The following is an 18,908-nucleotide window of genomic DNA, read 5'->3' as shown; positions in this document are numbered from 1 at the left end:
CAGGGGACTGGACTCGATGACCTCTCGAGGTCCCTTCCAGTCCTAGAATCTATGAATCTGCCAACCAACCACTACACCAGACTGAGCCAAAGCAAGTTCACTTTCATCCAAATCTGTATTTTGAAGACTACTGCCCTCAACACACAATATTTCATTTTGATCGAGGTAGTTTTGCTTGGGCCAAGTTGGAGCAATGCACACTGGGATTTACAATCTCCATGGCTTGTACCTACTTGATGATCCAGATGTCTTGCTACTTAGATGAAATATTTGACACATGCAAATGAAACCTGCTCAAAGTAAAATTCAAAGAACTGTTTGCTTGTTTTTTGCTAGACTCAAGGATTAGCACAATTTCAGACCATGGAAGGTTTTGAAAATTTTTAGTTGTACCAAAAGTGTTCAGCACACTGACCAGAACAAAAGACAAGGAAAGCTACTTGAGAATCTTTTTTTCCTTATTCACCAATGTCCATTTTGTATAGCACTGAGATTCAATACTCACCACCAGTATATTTTGCTATTTATTTTCTCATATAATTTAAATCCAACCCTAAAGCACATACATCTGTATAGCCAAGATGTTTCTCTTTTTATTATAAGCAGTCTTTTTTTCTTGGGGAAAAAATGCTGGTATGGAAGAATTTTATTTGGATCAAAGAATCATTGGAAGACTTCAGCTGACAGAAAAAGAAATGACCAGAACATAAAGGGGCCATTTACAATTCCCATGTTTTCCTAGTCTCATCTCAAAGTTCAGCCTTGTGCTTTCTGCCATGAGTTGGCCCTTTTCTTGAACACACAATCTTTTTGGGGGGGGGGGGGGTGTCAAAACCCAAATTGGCTGACCTAGCCACTAGCAGGGAGCAGCTGGCATTGCTGTCCTGTGCGTATTTACAGTGCCAGCCAGACCCCTGATGTTCTAGGGGTTTTGTTTTCTTTGTTATACACTATAATGCGATACAAACAGTCTGCAGTAGTTGACTGACTTAACTGGTGCTTTTGCATATAAAACAACAAAGAAGAGGCTTTAGAACAGTGGGGAGCTGGCTGACAGTGAATGCATAAAGAATAACAGCCCCAGATACAACCTGACAGTGACCATATCAGTTAATCAACCAGTAGAGCTTGCTTTATTTTAAAAAGGCCCCCAATCAAATCTTCTTTAAAAATCATTTGTGGATTTTTCAGGTCGAGGTATCATCCTTGGGAGAGTTTCATGCCTATTCTCTCATTGGCCATCTCCTTCTATCCCACATGACTGTCTTCAGCACCAGCAAAGGGCCATGTTTGTGACCACATAGCGTAGTGCCTCCTCAAGGAAGCAGCAGCAATTTGGAAAATTATGACTACTTGGTCTTCCTGTTTCACTAACTTCTTGGGCTCCTGCCAGCTCCAGGAAGTGCTGATGTTGGTGAAGAGGCAGAACCCAATATTGAGAGCATTTAAAAAAAATAACAATCCAGAGGTGGAGGGGAAAAAAGCATCCCCTGAATGCTGTAGGACCTGACTTATTCTCCCTTCTCATAATTGCTTTCATCTACAAATCAATGTGTAGAAGGGCATCCATTCAATAAATTTTAAAAAGCTCAATCCAGTCACTGAATCGAAATGGAAAGATTGAATAGATGGACAGGAAAAGTTCCCTCAACCTATCAGAATTATAATTACACTTTGTAGAGAAGATTGTCGTCACATTATAGTTTGGATTAGAAAATGAACAAAGTTGTTACTCTGGGTAAAAGTAATAAAAAAAAAAAATCAATGTTTGTGTATGGTGGTAGTGTAACCCAGGCCTGTTTGATGTGGCACTTTGTCCCCCATAGTGGTGGCTAGACCAACAAGAGATTGATGAGCCTGCTACAGCTTTGGTTAAGACAGCTGTGTCTTTTAGCTCATGCAGTAGCAGCTCATGCATTAAGCTCCAGAAGTCTGAGGTTTGATCCTGGCCAATGATGACCAGAATCTGTCGGTATTACAGTAGCACCAATATATATTTAAGGTTAAGACTAGTAAGAAATTCATGTGTGAAAGAGTATAAGTGCCCTAAAATCCGTGAGTTTACTTAAATTGTGTTGAAAATTGCTGTATCTTAAGGGGATCAAGGTGGGGTTAGTGCTTAAAATGTAAGGACACTTGATGAGGGGATTCCCATATTCAAACAGAAAAGTTTCATAACATTTTATGGCTATTTTATGCACATACCTGGGGCTCAAACTATGAGGAACCAAGTCAAACTGATATCTCCCACTTGGGATTGGTCTCAGCCAGTGTCTGGCATCCACAGCAATTTGGGGAACCATTAAAAATGTTATTTGAGGTGGATCTACCATATAGCACAAAGCCAGTTATGTGTGGCTCAAAAGCGTGTCTCTAAGCAACAGAAAGGCCTTTGCACATGCGCAGCAGGACTGGGTGTCTCTTTCTAGTCAGAACATTTTCAGGCAGCCCAAGTGGGTGGCTTAAAATAACAAGTGGTTATTGAATCTGAATTGCACCTAAATACTGTGAATTAGGAGTCCCGCCCCTGCCTTTGACAACTGAAGAAATGTATGTTGTGCACATTAGTTGCTCTGCGTGGGCATACTCAGGGGCTCCTGAAGGTTTTGTCCTCAAAGAAGCTTCTGGTTTAAGAGTTGACATTTCAAAGTGCTCTAAAATTCACATGCATACTCAGATTTTATTTTAATAAAGTACTGTCAAGGAAAGTGTATTAAATAGAAGGAATATGAAAGACTCCAATGTGTTTAGTTTTAATCACATAGCATGCTCCTCACCCTTTTCTTCCTTAACAATAAGCACAATAAAAGAAAGGCCAACTGCTGCAACTCTCACCAGCAGCATGATCAAAAGGGGTTGCTGAGCATTAATACACTCATCACAGAGAGCCCTATTCTAAGGACTGGCTTAAGGCCCACATTGACTATATATTGTGCCAGTATACAGTAACTTGTTTGTAATGTAAAACAACTTTCAACTTTCTACAATTCATCCAGTGTACTTATCAGTTTCACCTCTGAGTGCTAAAGCTTCTGTGAAAAGGGAGTCCAAATGAAGTGTCAGACAATAAAAAAAAGTATTAGTCAGATGGTCCTTTTTAAAAGTTGCAAACCTCAGTGATATTCCTCCTCGAAACTGTTACAGAAGATAATCAAGCAGTGAAAACATAATTAAGAACACTCATCCCTGTTAAAATGGAAATCCCGGTGTAACTTTAATCGTGGTGGCACTACTACCTCATTGTAACATTGCTGTGCCACATATGGGGCTGGGGTAGAGTTAATGATACAAGTTGGGGTCATTTTGGTCAAGGTGTTCCTCAGATACAGCCGCCCCTTACCCCCCCCACCCAAAATTCATATTCTGTATCATCTGAAATGATAGAGTGCTAGGATGTCAGAGGGAGGCATCCCTCAAAGAGGGCAGAATTAAGATTGTGAGGCAGGGCTGGCATGTCCCATAACTATTTCCTTATTTACCAAGGTTTAAGTATAGGTGCACTCAACCTTCTGGAAGGATAGAAGACGCTGTCAACTGTAACTAGGGCAAATATTAAGTTACTATTTAAATTTAAATTTTAAGAATAGTATCTAAGTCTATTACTAGTTATTGCTCACTAACAAGGCGTAACTTCAATTATGTTAAGAAAAACCGTTATTCAATCTAAGATTACATTTTGAACACATCTACAGTCAAAGAGTTCAACAAAACTGCAGTTTAATTTCAGAAAATGTGTTAAAATATATATATTTATACATCAATTTCTGACACACTATGTGTTAGTATACACAAATGATGGTCTCTCTTGAAACTATTTATGAAATGTACATTTTTTTAATTTAAATACTCAATATACACTGCACTTAATCTGCATGTTGCATTTATTAAATACATTAAAATCTGCAATGTAACAAAACGTTTTCTCATACGAAATTCAAAACACCATTTTAAATGAACAAAAGATGGCTCACTTCATTTTTTTTAATGAACTAGTGCATAGTACACTAGCGCAGCTCCACCAACACCAGCTGTTCGTTCTTTTTTTATTTGACATTGTTCACAGACTATTACATATTACAATAAGAGTGCTGGATAAAAACATGAGGTACGAAAGTGGTTCAAAGATTATAGGTCATGCAGATCATGCTAGACAGCAAAGAAAATTGTGAATGAGAAAAACACTAAATAAAAATACATAAAGAATGTGCATTATAAAATAAAAAAACTCAATTACACAGCTTTGCTTCTTTGGTTACAAAGTAGGTTGAACAATTTCACAGCTTTTTATTCCCACCCCAAAAAAAAAAAAAAAAAATCATACAAAATGTCAAAAAGCAGAGGAATCATGGCAATTTCTCTCTATTAGAAAGTAGAAACAGAAATGAGCAAAGTTTTCTTCATCAAAATAGCCCATCAATTATTTATTATATCACAATAACTGGTGACTACCTGTACAGATGCACTATGGTCTTCATACTTACACTCTATACAAAATGTACATTCAAGCTGGGTCTTGACTACCGTCAATAAATACCAAAGGTAAATTGCCATTAGTGTTAGAAATATGCCAGGATTCTTTTGTTCAATTATTGCCTAAACATTTTATCTATTAAACGCAATCCCGTCTATCAATTTTTACTGATACTTACATTTATTAAAAAAAATTAAAAAAAAAGTTCTGTGACATTGTTCATGTACATTATGAAAATAGCAGCCCTGTAATAAATAAAACAAATAAATGAAACTAATATAGGCAAATGTTACTTATACTGAAAGAACAGTGGCTCTTAAGATGAATTGTTACTTCTTACATGAGATAGCAAGGCTCAAAGTAATCCATGGGTAATGGAAACCTTGGAGAGCCATCAAAGCTCTTAAAGACCCCACTCATGCGCACCAAATAAATGCATACGCTTTGCATTAACTCCTTCTACCATTTCCCTTGTGCACTGATGACATAACTGGACACCAACTGCGCTGTATGACATCTCAAAGTGAGGGAAAGCTCTTGTAGAATGATTGTCTAATACTGAAAAGGCCAAAACACACAACTGAAGCATGGCTACTTGCTTTCATATAAAGTGGAAAGAACACCAGTGGCACACAAGGACAGATTGCTTTCAGTTTTTTCTTAATGAGGAAAGAAAAGCTTTACGCTGAGGAAACATTCGGCTGCTGTGGAGGTTGCGTTGGCTGAGGAGGCTGTGCTATCACTGTTTGCAGTTGTGAAGTGCTACTAGGATTGGCCTGTTGAGTTGAGAGTTGGGATAACTGATCATTGTTTGAAAGAGATTTTAACAGTGCATTTTCTCGTTCAAGTAAAGAGTTTCTTTCGATTAATTCTTTTATTTGTTCCTTCAGGACTTCCACTTCTTCTCTGACTGCGTACATCAAATGGCTTTTCACCAGATCCTGTGAACAGTAAGTCAGTAGTTACACAAACGGAAACAGCAGAGTTTACAATACAACTCCGTCCTGCTCGGTCTTAAAATGTTAGTATGATTTCACTTATTCCATTAAAGTTCATCTGGTGCCCAGTAACACTTTAAAAAAAAAAAAATCACATGAACAAGTTAATGTTTAAGAGCAAATAATCTAGCACCTGAGGAAGTTGCTGCAAAATGTCTCCAATCTGAAAGGCCCTAAAATACTGCATGCTAAATGGCTTCTACTGCACAATGGAGTAGGCATAGGCACTTCCATTTGCATTAAAACTAAGATCTTTTCTACTCCACAGGAATTACGAAAGTTTTACAGTAATCTGAATATAAATGGAGCTTTTTGAATGGCCTTCTAGTTACATATGTATTTTAATGCCAAAAAACACTTCATAATAAAAAACAGGCAGCAGGCTGTGTTCTAGGTTTTGGCCTCATGGGAGGCATACATTAACTGCACAGAATATAGCTTTTTGCAACTAGCATCTTGTAGACTGTTTTCAACTTGAAAGTCTGAACATGAATACTATAAATACACATGCATTTAGTTTTGCAGGATGGCATGTACTGGGGAGCCAAGTAGTCCAGTGATGAGACAACTGGCCTTATTTCTAGGAATACGTACAAGGGGGACAATGTGATTAGAAGATAACTGAAAAGTGGTGTTCTGGGAGCGGATGATGGGATCCTGCTGCGCAGCATACAAGAACCAGAAAGAAACTCAGACTGGGAGGAGGTGGCAGAGTTGGATTTTAATTTTGTTTAATTAAATAATAAGTAACCAAATAATTTTTTTTTAAAAAAGTGTGCTATATCTTCTGTGTCTTGCATGTAATCCAAGTTTTTATGTTAAATCCTTTCAAAATGTTTAAAAACTCTTGTGTACCAACACCAAGGGTAGGAAGCTCTTTGGACCTAACGTAAAACTAATCCTGATCTGTTGCCGTTCCATAATCTAGGAAAATCCACTCTTCATATGATGGAATGGAAGAATCAGACCTAATTGAGGGGAGGGGAACAGACATTACATCTGCAATTCTGGCTAATGATACTCAATTTTATTCTAGGAATCTGCATTATCCGGAAGATAGCATGTTTGAATAAAAATGAACATAGCTCGAAAGATTTCATCTAATTCATTAACTGCTTGTCCTATTCGAAATAGGAATCTTCGTTTTCTACTTACCATTGCCTGTTCTATTTTGTTGTCAATGGCTACAACACTTGCACCAGACGCACTGTAAAAAATAAAAAAAAAATAAAAAAAAAATAAAAAAATTCAGTGGATATTAGATTACTCTTACTTGACTAAACATTGAACCCATTTGTACATACAAATCTTGCAAGTAATAGATTGTTAAAGGTCTGTCTTATGACACATGTGCCTTTGCTGAGAGACTAACTCTTAAGAGGCTTTAAGAATTCCATAACACATTACATCCTCTGTGGAAGTTCTCCTTAACTGTCTGGAACAATTAGAGCTCTGAAATATATATTGCCACTCCCCATTCAAGCTTCTTCAGTTTACCAACTACAGTAATGGCTATGTTAACTGGCCCTGTACCAACCTGAAAGCTCTATAAACTGGCATTTCTAATCTTCGTAGAAAGTCCAGTTTATAGTCCGGTTGGCACGGGGCTCTGCGTGGCTCCCCGGAAGCAGTGACATGTCCCTGCTGCTCCTAGGCAGAGGAATAGCCACATGGGGTTTGGAGTGCGGGACAGGGTGTGGGCGGGGGCTTGGGAGGGGCTTTGGAGTGCCGGATCTGGGCGGTGCTCACCTCGGGCAGCTCCCCGCAAGCAGCAACCTGTCCCTGCTGTTCCTAGGCAGAGGCGCAGCTAGGCTGCTCTGCATGCTGCCTCCACCTGCAGGTGCTGCCCCCGCAGCTCCCGCTGACCGTGGTTCTCGGCCAATGGGAGCTGTGGAGCCAGTGCTTGGGGTGGGGCGGGGCAGTGTGCAGAGTTGCCTAGCTGCACCTCCGCCTGGGAACAGCAGGGACAGGTCACTGCTTGCGGGGAGCCGCCTGAGGTGAGTGCCCCCTGGATCTGGCACCTCGAAACCCCTCCCGCGCCCAACCCCCTACCCCCTCCTGCACCCAAACTCCTTCCCAGAGCCTGTGCCCCACATACCCTCCCATGCCCAAACTCCCTCCCTCTTAGTTAACTGGAATTTTTCATTTACCGGCATTCCCCATACCCCCTCCCCCCCCCCCAATATGCCAGATAAAGTTTTTACTGTATAAAACATAACCCCCGTAATCCATGCCTTTGGACACCTAAAATTACCAGCCATTATATACCTTAATCTAGTTCAGTTACTGTTTAATTTCCCTTCCTCATTATCCACACTCTCACTTAGAGAAACAAAAGGTTATGTAATATATTAGCAAATATGCAAACTTGCTACATCATACGCCAATATGAAATGTTTTGACACACACACACACACACACACACACACACACCCTTGTAGTAGTATTTGTCCTCAGCATTTACTTACTAATTAGCTGCCAGTAGAGGAGCTATATAATCAGGAGCGTTCCTATGGCTTTGCAGTAGTGCACCAGTAATCAATGAGAGCATTAAAAAAAAAAAAAAAAAGAAGGTACACAAAATTCTGGAATCCCACAACTGTGTTCATTTGCTCCCAGGAAACTCTGGATGCCCCATCCAATAAAGTAACTAGAATCCTATTGTAGGCCATTAAATTAGTCCCATTTAGGTGCTTACTGGTATGGGACATGTTTCTCCAATGCCAAGTGCTAATGCAGAGTGTTTTAGCAAATCAGGTTTCAGACCATCAGCACAAGATGGCAAAATGCCTCAATGCATTTTAGGAACAGAGTTTTGCAGACTTTTAAGATGACAATATTTATGCTTTCAGACAGTCTAATTAAAAAAACAACCCATTTTAATACGAATTTAACAACAAAATTGTTTCAGTGTCTTGCTAACTTTCAAGCTTCCCCGAGTTACAAAGGTACTGTAGATGTCCTTCCTCAAAATGGTCAAAGCTAGCTTCCTTTTCCTTCTAGCATTACGATTCAGATATATATCCCTATTCTGTAACTAGCTAAGATAGTTTAACATGTTAGCCTACCACAAAAATCAATTAAAAAAAAATGACAGCCCTTCAAGTGTCATCATTAATCTCAAATAATCAACTAGTACACATCCAAAGTGCAACTTCTTAAGGAGAGAAAAACCATAACCAATAAACTTATTTTAAAAGGTGGGGTTTTTGGGGGTGGGGGGAAGGAAGGAAGGAAGAAGTAGAAAGTAAACAGTTTATTTTTGTGTTTTGCTTTCACAGCGGTAACAGTTTGTAGGCATGATTATATGCATTTTGAAAATATTAAGTGTAATTCTAAACAGAAAGAATGAAATCTTCATTTTGGATTTGAAGTTTAAACAGTCCTGTAGTATTAATCTGTTTCAGTAAAACAGCTTTAACTATCAGGGTGCAGGGTCTGCCTGTGTAGTCATTTGCAGAATTAGGACCCTTGAAATTAGAATTTAACCTTAACAGCCAGGACTATGACTGAACCAGTATGCTGTGCGGTAAAGTACAGCAGCACATCTCTGAAGCAACTATCTTGAAATGAAAACCTCAGTTTTCATTTAAAAATGAGATTAAGCTGCTAGATGTTATGGCTGAGAAGAAACTCCCCAAACGTGAACTGAGTACAAGTGACAAGGATGACTAGAGAACCACCTTTTCTGTCCTCACATTGACTTCTTCAATCAGTATTTAATATATTAATTTTGGAGAATATCTCTGGGCAGTCTACCATTTAGAATGAGTAGATCTGCCTGCTTTTTTAATTACATCAATATTCTGGTTAGAAGATTCTGTGAATGAAGGTTTGCTAAACCCACGTGAAGTACACTGAACTCACTTGAGCAACACAGTTAAATGTCATTTCATTGCCTAAAGTTTTTAGAAGTGACAAATCAGATTAGCAAAGAGTTTTTATTTTAGAGGGGAGTGTGGAGGACAGAAAAATGTCAGGGTTAGAAGATTACAGAAAACACAACAAACTTTAGATAGGACTCCAGCACCAAGTGTAATGGTTCAAGCGTAGCAATATTTCTTTTGTCCATTTAAATAAGTTATAAAGCTGTCTTAGAGGCTAACAGAATTCTGATTAAAATATATATATATATATCAAGTCTCTAAGTTGTAAATAAAAGATTTATTTTAAAAGACAGGTAGATTCTTTACAACTGAAGACACTTGATCCAGCTCTTACTGAATCCAATATGAAAATTCCCACTGGACTGCAACAGAATCAAGATTGGCCCCCCAATGCTTTAGGGCCATCTGACAACCTACAACCGCTTTCCCTATATTTCCACTCTCCCTTGTTGCCACCCTTCAAAATGGCAAGGATTCCAGTCTGAGTCAGTTAGCTGGGACTCCATTCTTCCCTCTAAAAAGCCACAGCAAGACAGGCACATATATACATTTAGTTCCCTCTCATTTTTAGTCAGTTACTAGAAAAAGAGGAAAAACCCCATTGAACTGAGAATCCCTTAGAGGCTGGGAGTTACAGCTATTCTAACAGCCATCTGTGATGCTGTTAAAAGCACAACAAGCCAGAAGTGAACCACATTACAGAAAAGAGGAATTTTAAAGAAAGGTAACTGGAGTTCGCTTATTTTTCTAATGTCAATTTACAGGGAGAACTATAATGCAACACTCCTCCCCCCCTTAAGTTATTCTTAGGCTATGTCTACACTACGTGCCTTTTAGTGACACAGCTGTGCTGCTACAGCTATGCCGCTAAAAGGTGCGCAGTGTAGCTGCTCTTTGATGGCAGGAGAGAGCTGTGCTGCTGAGTTCGCCACCCTGACCAAACAGGAAATGAAATTCAAAAGTTCCCGGGGCTTTTCCTGTGAACCTGGCTAGTGCATGGGAGTTCAAAGTGCTGTCCCAAGTGGTCACAATGGAGCACTCTGGGATAGCTCCCGGAGGCCAATACCATCGATTTGCGTCTGCACTACCCCAAATTTAACCCAGCAAGGTCGATTTTAGTGCTACTCCCCTCGTCGGCAAGTGGAGTAGCCTCTGGGAGCTATCCCAGAATGATTCCTTGTGACCGCTCTGGACAACACTCAACTCCGATGCACTTGCCAGGTAGGTAGTAAAAGCCCCGGGAACTTTTGAATTCCATTTCCTGTTTGGCCACTGTGGCGAACTCATCAGCACAGGTGACCATCAGGACAGTCCACCATCACAGGCGACCATGCAGAATCCAAAGGCACAAAATGAGCTAAAAGGCACAAAATGAGCTCAAACTAGCTACAGGAATAAAGGGAAACAAGACGACTTTTTATCAACACATTAGAAGCAAGAGGAAGACCAAGGACAGGGTAGGCCCACTGCTCAGTGAGGAGGGAGAAACAGTAACAGGAAACTTGGAAATGGCAGAGATGATTAATGACTTTTGTTTTGGTCTTCACCGAGAAGTCTGAAGGAATGCCTAACATAGTGAATGCTAATGGGAAGGGGGTGGGTTTGAAAGATAAAATAAAAAAAAGAACAAGTTAAAAATCACTTTGAAATGTTAGATGCCTGCAAGTCACCAGGGCCTGATGAAATGCATCCTAGAATACTCAAGGAGCTAATAGAGGAGGTATCTGAGCCTCTAGCTATTATCTTTGGAAAATCATGGGAGACGGGAGAGATCCCAGAAGACTGGAAAAGGGCAAATATAGTGTCCATCTATAAAAAGGGAAATAGAAACAACCCAGAAGACTACAGACCAGATAGTTTAACTTCTGTGCCAGGGAAGATAATGGAGCAAGTAATTAAGGAAATCATCTGCAAACACTTGGAAGGTGGTAAGGTGATAGGGAATAGCCAGCTTGGATTTGTAAAGAACAAATCATGTCAGACCAATCTGATAGCTTTCTTTGATAGGATAACGAGTCTTGTGCATAAGGGAAAAGCGGTGGATGTGGTATACCTAGACTTTAGTAAGGCATTTGATACGGTCTCGCATGATATTCTTATCGATAAACTAAGCAAATACAACTTAGATGGGGCTACTATAAGGTGGGTGCATAACTGGCTGGATAGCCGTACTCAGTAGTTATTAATGGTTTCCAATCCTGCTGGAAAGGTATAATAAGTGGGGTTCCGCAGGGGTCTGTTTTGGGACCGGCTCTGTTCAATATCTTCATCAACGACTTAGATATTGGCATAGAAAGTACGCTTATTAAGATTGCAGATTATACCAAACTGGGAGGGATGGCAGCTGCTTTGGAGGACAGGGTCATGATTCAAAATGATCTGGACAAATTGGAGAAATGGTCTGATGTAAACAGGATGAAGTTTAACAAAGACAAATGCAAAGTGCTCCACTTAGGAAGGAACAATCAGTTTCACACATACAGAATGGGAAGAGACTGTCTAGGAAGGAGTACGGCAGAAAGGGATCTAGGGGTTATAGTGGACCACAAGCTAAATATGAGTCAACAGTGTGATGCTGTTGCAAAAAAAAGCAAACATGATTCTGGGATGCATTAACAGGTGTGTTGTGAGCAAGAAACAAGAAGTCATTCTTCCGCTCTACTCTGCGCTGGTTAGGCCTCAACTGGAGTATTGTGTCCAGTTCTGGGCACCGCATTTCAAGAAAGATGTGGAGAAATTGGAGAGGGTCCAGAGAAGAGCAACAAGAGTGATTAAAGGTCTTGAGAACATGACCTATGAAGGAAGGCTGAAAGAATTGGGTTTGTTTAGTTTGGAAAAGAGAAGACTGAGAGGGGACATATATCAGTTTTCAGATATCTAAAAGGGTGTCATAAGGAGGAGGGAGAAAGAGGCTAAGGTGAACAAGTTAAGGATAGAACAAGCAGCAATGGGCTTAAACTGCAGCAAGGGAGTTAGGAACTTTTTCCTAATGTCCAACCTAACTGTCAGGGTGGTTAAACACTGGAATAAATTGCCTAGGGAGGTTGTAGAATCTCCATCTCTGGAGATATTTAAGAGTAGGTTAGATAAAAGTCTATCAGGGATGGTCTAGACCGGGGTCGACAACCTGCGGCATGTGTACCAAAGATGGCACGTGAGCCGATTTTTAATGGCACGCTGCTGCCTGCCGCCTGCCAGGGTCCTGGCCCCACTCAGCGCCCCCGCCCACCGCGCTCTCCTGCGGGGGCAGGAGGCAGAAGCTTGGTCCTGCCTGCCGGCAGTCAAGCTCCCCCCTCCCCTGCTCTTCCCCCAGCGTGGTGCCTTCCTGAGCCTCCTCCTCTCCTTCCCTGCGCTGATCAGCTGATGGCCCTTGTGAGGGGGAGGGGGAGCGGAAGAGGAGCCGCAGCGTGCTCGCTGCTCCGGGGAGGAGGCAGAGAAGAGGTGGGGACGGACGGACGGACGGGGCCCTGGAGAAAAGGGTGGGGGAAAAAAAAATCGGGGCATAATCCCTTCAGCCCCCTGCCGTGAGCTGCTCATGGCAGGGGGTTGGGAGCCCCCCCCCACACCCCCAACCCTGCACCCCCCCACCCTGACCCTTGCACCCCCCCACACGCCCAGCCATCCCACACCCTGACTCCTGCACCCCCTCACACACCTCCAGCCCCCGTTCTGACTCCTGCACCCCCCACCCCATGCCCTGACTCTTGCGCCCCCTCACATCCCCACCCCCACCCTGAGCACCAAACGGGAGCTCCTGCACCCCCCCCCCCCACATTCCCACCCACACCCCCGGTCTGGGGTCCCGGCTGCTGGCCCTGCTCAGCCCGCTGCCAGTCTGGGGTCCCGGCTGCCGGCTGCTGCCTGCCAGGGTCCCGGCCCCACTCAGCGCCTCCCCACCCACCGCGCTCTCCTGCGGGGGCAGGAGGCAGAAGCTTGGTCCTGCCTGCTGGCAATCAAGCTCCCCCCTCCCCCGCTCAGCCTGCTGCCGAACTAAGTGAACGGAACCCCAGGCTGGCAGCAGGCTGAGTGGGCCAGCGGCGTAAGGTCAGCATTTTAATTTAATTAAGCTTCTTAAATATTTTGAAAACCTTGTTTACTTTACATACAACAATAGTTTAGTTATATAATATAGACTTATAGAGAGACCCCTTCTAAAAAACGTTAAAATGTATTACCGGCACGCGAAACCTTAAGTTAAAGTGAATAAGTGAAGACTCGGCACACCACTTCTGAAAGGTTGCCGACCCCTGGTCTAGACAGTATTTGGTCCTGCCATGAGGGCAGGGGACTGGACTCAATGACCTCTCGAGGTCCCTTCCAGTCCTAGAATCTATGACGTTTCCAAGCTTTAAGTAGACACAAGACTGTATGTGCTTGCGCAAACAATGCACAAATTGTAGTTGTACCTCTGCCCAATCTATTAATCCAAATACTATTTAGATTTTTTCCCCCTGGGAAGAGTTCACACTTAAATGCCTTAGTAACCACAAACCCTATCCACATTACAATGCATCACTGATACGTTTAGAAAAATCCTAGTTTCATTGCTGCAATTATTTGTTTTCTCTGTTTTAAAAAGCATGGGGTTAGATGGAAGTATGACACAGGTAAGTTAATATGCAGCATAAAATATCAACAAGCTTCTACAATATTGTCAAAAGGTACCCTCTGGTGGATAAACTAGTACTATACCCAATGCATGCTATGCTTTTATTTGGAAAGGAAAGTCACAGAACTAGCATCTTTGAGAGCATAATGACGACCAGCAAGTGTTATCTGTAGTAGAGTTCTTTAAGTGCACGTTTACAGTTAATGAAATAGCATATCTTACTAGAGATTAAATAGTTTAAAGATATTGTTCAAATGAGTAAGAAGTTGAAGTAAAGAAGATAAGTAAGAAAGTGTCAAAAAAAAAAAAAAAAAAAAAAGCAGGCGTTGAGAGAATGGAATTGGAGTGGATGGTTAAAGGCATTCTACCTTCAGCAGCATCCTGAAAGATGTTTAGGTATCCATTATAATCTCAGAGACTTCCTGCTTATTTAAATTTAACCTTGTCAAAGTGGATTAAATCATCGCCATAATGAAAGTACCAATTAATCATAAATGAACTGTTTGATATTTTTAGAAACATTCCACACTTGTTACCCTCTGGATTGAAATTTTTTTTATGATTATTGTTCAGTAAAAAGTGATACTCTGGGAAAGTTTGTTAGCAATCAGTAGTTTGAAGTTTGGACATAAAAATGGTTCATGGTTTAAGAAATTCAGTTTTATGTTCATAAAGTAGTGTTTAGTTTTAAAAGGTTACATAATGCTCAATGAAGTACACATACTAAGCCAAGTTGAAAGTTATGAATTGCTTCACTTCCATGAATTTAAATCTCAGCCATATTGCTATGTATCAATTTTCTTTCACATTTAAATAAGGTTGCATATCTCAGTGATTTGATGAAGTAAACCAACTTCAAGCTTCACTTTTTAAAGTAAGTTACAGAAGACATGCCCTACGTAAGAGGTATTGATTAGCTGTAAAGTCTATTTCCTCAGGAACTACATGACTACTGCAAGTCAGTGGCCAAGGGGAAAAAATCCCCACCACATGGATTTAAGTATTTTCTTACCCCTTTCTTGGTATTTCTTGTGAAACAACATCTGTGAAATTGAGAATAATGTTCACGTGTCTTTGGGCTTGTTAACCCTCCCACCACTACCACAGCTTTGCCTGTCCCTAGAAGATAGAGCAAGATTTCCTTGTGGAAGAGGAGATCAGAAAAGCTGCTCTGAGGTTAGTAGGGAATATTGTTGGATTTACTGTAATGGATGGTTCCTTTAGAACCGGTGTCAAGGTGCCAGCAGCTCTCCAGAGGAAGGTGGAGACCTGTCACCAAAACAGTGTAGATAAACAACTCTCTGACCTCACCCAAACACACAGTGCATTTAGGCAACTGTGCAACGTTGGGTGACATGGAGGGATCTTAACGATTTTTTTTTTTTAAGTTATTCAGCTCTTCTGAAGTCAAATAACTGTTTTGATTACAGTTTACAGGAGTAGCTAGGCCTATCTGCGTGAAGTTACCACTTTCCTTTGGGATCCAAAATAGATTCTAGATCTGATCCTGAACTTAAGGTCTTGTATACACAGAAAATTGACCGGCATAGCCACAGTGGAATAATTATTCTACTATAGCTATGGCGATCAGTTTCCCCATGAAGACAAATCCTTGGTCACTAAGGACACTTCTGTGGTGCCATTTAATCATCGAAATCAAGATACGTTTCTATTGGGGTAACATTCCACAACAACAGTAGACCCAATACCAAAAAGTTATGGTTTTGGAGGAGTAGCATACTTAAATTATCTTAATAGCTAAACTAACAAGATGTACTGATAGCTCACTAGGAAATAGTAAGTTTTAGTTAGAGCTATTGAAAATCAACTATGTTTATGTTTTGGGAACCTTCTGGTAAACATAAGAGGAAGGATGATCCAGTGGTTAGGGTATTAGCCTGGGATCAAGAGACACAGGTTCAATTCCCTGTTCTGCAATAGACTTCCAGTGTAACCTAGGGCAAATCACTTAGGGGCAGATTTTGAGAAGAATTTAGCACCCGGTAATTCCATTGAGAATAAGTGAATGCAAATCTGGCCATTAGTCTCTTTGGGCAACAAAATGGCAGATGAAATTCAATGTTGATAAATGCAAAGTAATGCACACTGGAAAAAACATAATCCCAACTATACATATAAAACGAGGGGGTCTAAATTAGCAGTTACCACTCAAGAAAGATCTTGAGTCATTGTGGATAGTTCTCTGAAAACATCCAGTCAATGTGCAGCGGCAGTCAAAGAAGCGAACAGAATTGTTAGGAATCATTAAGAAAGGGATAGATAAGACAGAAAATATATTGCCTCTACATAAATCCATGGTACGCCCACATCTTGAATACTGCGTGTAGATGTGGTTGCCCCATCTCAAAAACATTGGAATTAGAAAAGATTCAGAAAAAGGACAACAAAAATGACTAGGGGTATGGAACGGCTTCAGTATGAGAAGACTGGGACTTTTCAACTTGGAAAAGACAACTAAGGGGGAGGATATGGTTGAGGTCTATAAAATTATGACTGGTATGGAAAAAGTAAATAAGGAAGTGTTATTTACTCCTTCTCATAACACAAGAACTAGGGGTCACCAAATGAAATTAATAGGCAGCAGGTTTAAAAACAAACAAAAGGAAGTATTTCTTCATACAACGCACAGTCAACCTGTGGAACTCCTGGCCAGAGGATGTTGTGAAGGCCAAGTCTATAACAGGGTTCAAAAAAGAATTAGATAAATTCATGGCGTATAGGTCCATCAATGGCTATTAGCCAGGATGGGCAAGGATGGTGTCTCTAACCTCTGTTTGCCACAGGCTGTGAATGAGTGACAGGGAATGGATCACTTGATGATTACTTATTCTATTCATTCCCTCTGGGACACCTGGCATTGGCCATTGTTGGAAGACAGGATTGTGGCCTAGATGGACCTTTGGTCTGACCCAGTACGGCCATTATGTTCTTAGATTCACAAAGAAACTTGGGCATAGTAATGCTGAGCATCACCATGCCGAACTTTTAGGTGCCTAGAAAATTACTGGAATTCATAAAGCCAGAATTAGGTACCTAAGCTCCCTATGCTATAAATGGGGAGAGAGGGGCACCTCAGAATGGGATTCACAAAAGCCAGCACACGAGACCAGTCCTTGCCTAAGCTAGCCAACGGAAGATGCTAAACTGAGGCCTGTGTGCTAAGCCCTGTCTCTCGCTCTCAGAGATACAGTAGAACCTCGGAGTTATGAACACCTCGGGAATGGAGATTGTTCGTATCGCTGAACAAAACGTTATTTTTTTCAAAGGTTTACAACTGAACATTGACTTAATACAGCTTTGAAACTTTACTAAGCCACATTTTTCTTCTGCACTTTTTTTTTAGTAGTTTATGTTTAACACAGTACCATACTGTATTTGCTCAAAACCTCCCCCCCCCCCCCAATCTCTTCTGCTGCCTGATTGCGTACTTCTGGTTCTAAATGAGATGTGCGGTTGACTGGTCAGTTCGTAACTCTGAGGTTCTATTTTAAGTGGTTAAATCTGGGCTGCAGGGAGGCACCTCTCTCTGTTTGGGATTCTCAGGTGCAAGCCTCTTCTGGCATAGGCACCTAAGCTGTTTTAGCAAGAAGCTGGTGGGAGGTGAGCAGTGGCTTTATGACTAAGTAGAGTCTGATTCTGGGATTTAGGCTTCTAAAGTGGCAGTTAGAGGGCCTAAGACATTTTGTGAATCTAGCCCTTTGTGCCTCACTTTCCCATCTGTGAAATGGGGATAACAGTACTTCATCTCAGAGGAGTTGTTAGGATAAATACTTTTGAAGCTTTGGAGCTGTGCAAATAGAAGAAGGCATATAAGTACCCGAGAGTCCTGTGGCACCTTCTAGACTAACAGATGTATTGGAGCATAAGCTTTCGTGGGTTTGTCAGTTTACATGCGTCTGACGAAGTGGGTATTCACCCACAAAAGCTTATGCTCCAATACATCTGTTAGTCTATAAGGTGCCACAGGACTCTTTGTTGCTTTTTACAGATCCAGACTAACACGGCTACCCCTCTGATACATAAGTACCTGAGACAGCTTAAACAAAAAAATCCCTAGATTTGTTCTAAGATCATTTACAATATGTCAGGCTCACTTTCCCCAATAGGCAACTGCTATTTAGGATGCAGATGCTCTCCTTTCTATTACACCAGAGGGGAAGCCTTGTTACAGGAAGTGGGGGCAACCCGCTCAACAGGAAGATACAGGACTCTTTTCTTCCATTTCCCCACCTCTTTCACATAGTCATAGCTAGTTCACCTAAAGCACTTCGAAAAGGCTGATTTTCAAAGCACCATACTAGCAATTATCACAATAGTCAGGGGAGAGTAGGGTGACCAGACAGCAAGTGTGAAAAATCAAGACAGGGGGTGGGGGTAATAGGAGCCTATATAAGAAAAAGACCCAAAAATTGGGACTGTCCCTATAAAATCAGGACATCTGGTCACCTATGGTCTTCATTTTATAGATGGGGAAGCTGAGAAAGAGGTTGAGACTTGGCCCCCAAAAGGGAGACCACACTGCAAATCAACAGCAGAGCTCAGATTTAACACCAAGTTCCTGACTCCCATTGTAATGCTCAAATTACCAGACCAGTATATTGTTTCTAAGTATAAGACCCAGTTAGAATCAAAATGAATGTCTGCTGCTCCAATCACTACATTAACAACATCAAGTGAAAGTATGGAATATTTGCATCCAATTATTTATCTGTTTTATGGTATTGCCTAAGAGCCACTTGTGCTAGATGCTGTACAACCGTGAACAAAGATTGTAAGCTCTTTGTGGGAGGGACAATCAAAGTATAGGACAGGACAACGGAGAATAAAGGCAGAAACGGAGAGCACAAGATAACAGTGACATGATATTGATCAGCACACCAGCTGCCTACCAGTTGCCAAGTTTGTTTTTTAAATAGATATCA

The 18,908-nt window shown here is 41.2% G+C and overlaps 1 protein-coding gene across 2 annotated transcripts in view; it reads right to left on the bottom strand.

Moving 5' to 3' along the window:
- Positions 1-3,700: 3,700 nt before the first annotated feature.
- Positions 3,701-18,908, bottom strand: part of TSC22D2 (TSC22 domain family member 2) — a 40,044-nt gene continuing 24,836 nt past the window's right edge. Inside the window, exons 3-6 of one of the 2 annotated variants that reach the window (XM_065410441.1) lie at positions 18,501-18,504; positions 7,246-7,251; positions 6,625-6,676; positions 3,701-5,412 (exon numbers count right to left, since the gene is read on the bottom strand). In XM_065410441.1, the coding sequence (XP_065266513.1) occupies positions 5,152-5,412; positions 6,625-6,676; positions 7,246-7,251; positions 18,501-18,504 (323 nt within the window). In that variant the 3' untranslated portion in view covers positions 3,701-5,151. The remainder of the gene's footprint in view (positions 5,413-6,624; positions 6,677-7,245; positions 7,252-18,500; positions 18,505-18,908) is intronic. The other variant, XM_065410440.1, reaches the window with a different exon arrangement.

Source organism: Emys orbicularis, chromosome 9 (genome assembly GCF_028017835.1).
Source record: "Emys orbicularis isolate rEmyOrb1 chromosome 9, rEmyOrb1.hap1, whole genome shotgun sequence".
Lineage (NCBI taxonomy): Eukaryota > Metazoa > Chordata > Testudines > Emydidae > Emys > Emys orbicularis.
This window is presented reverse-complemented; position numbering and strand designations above follow the sequence as displayed.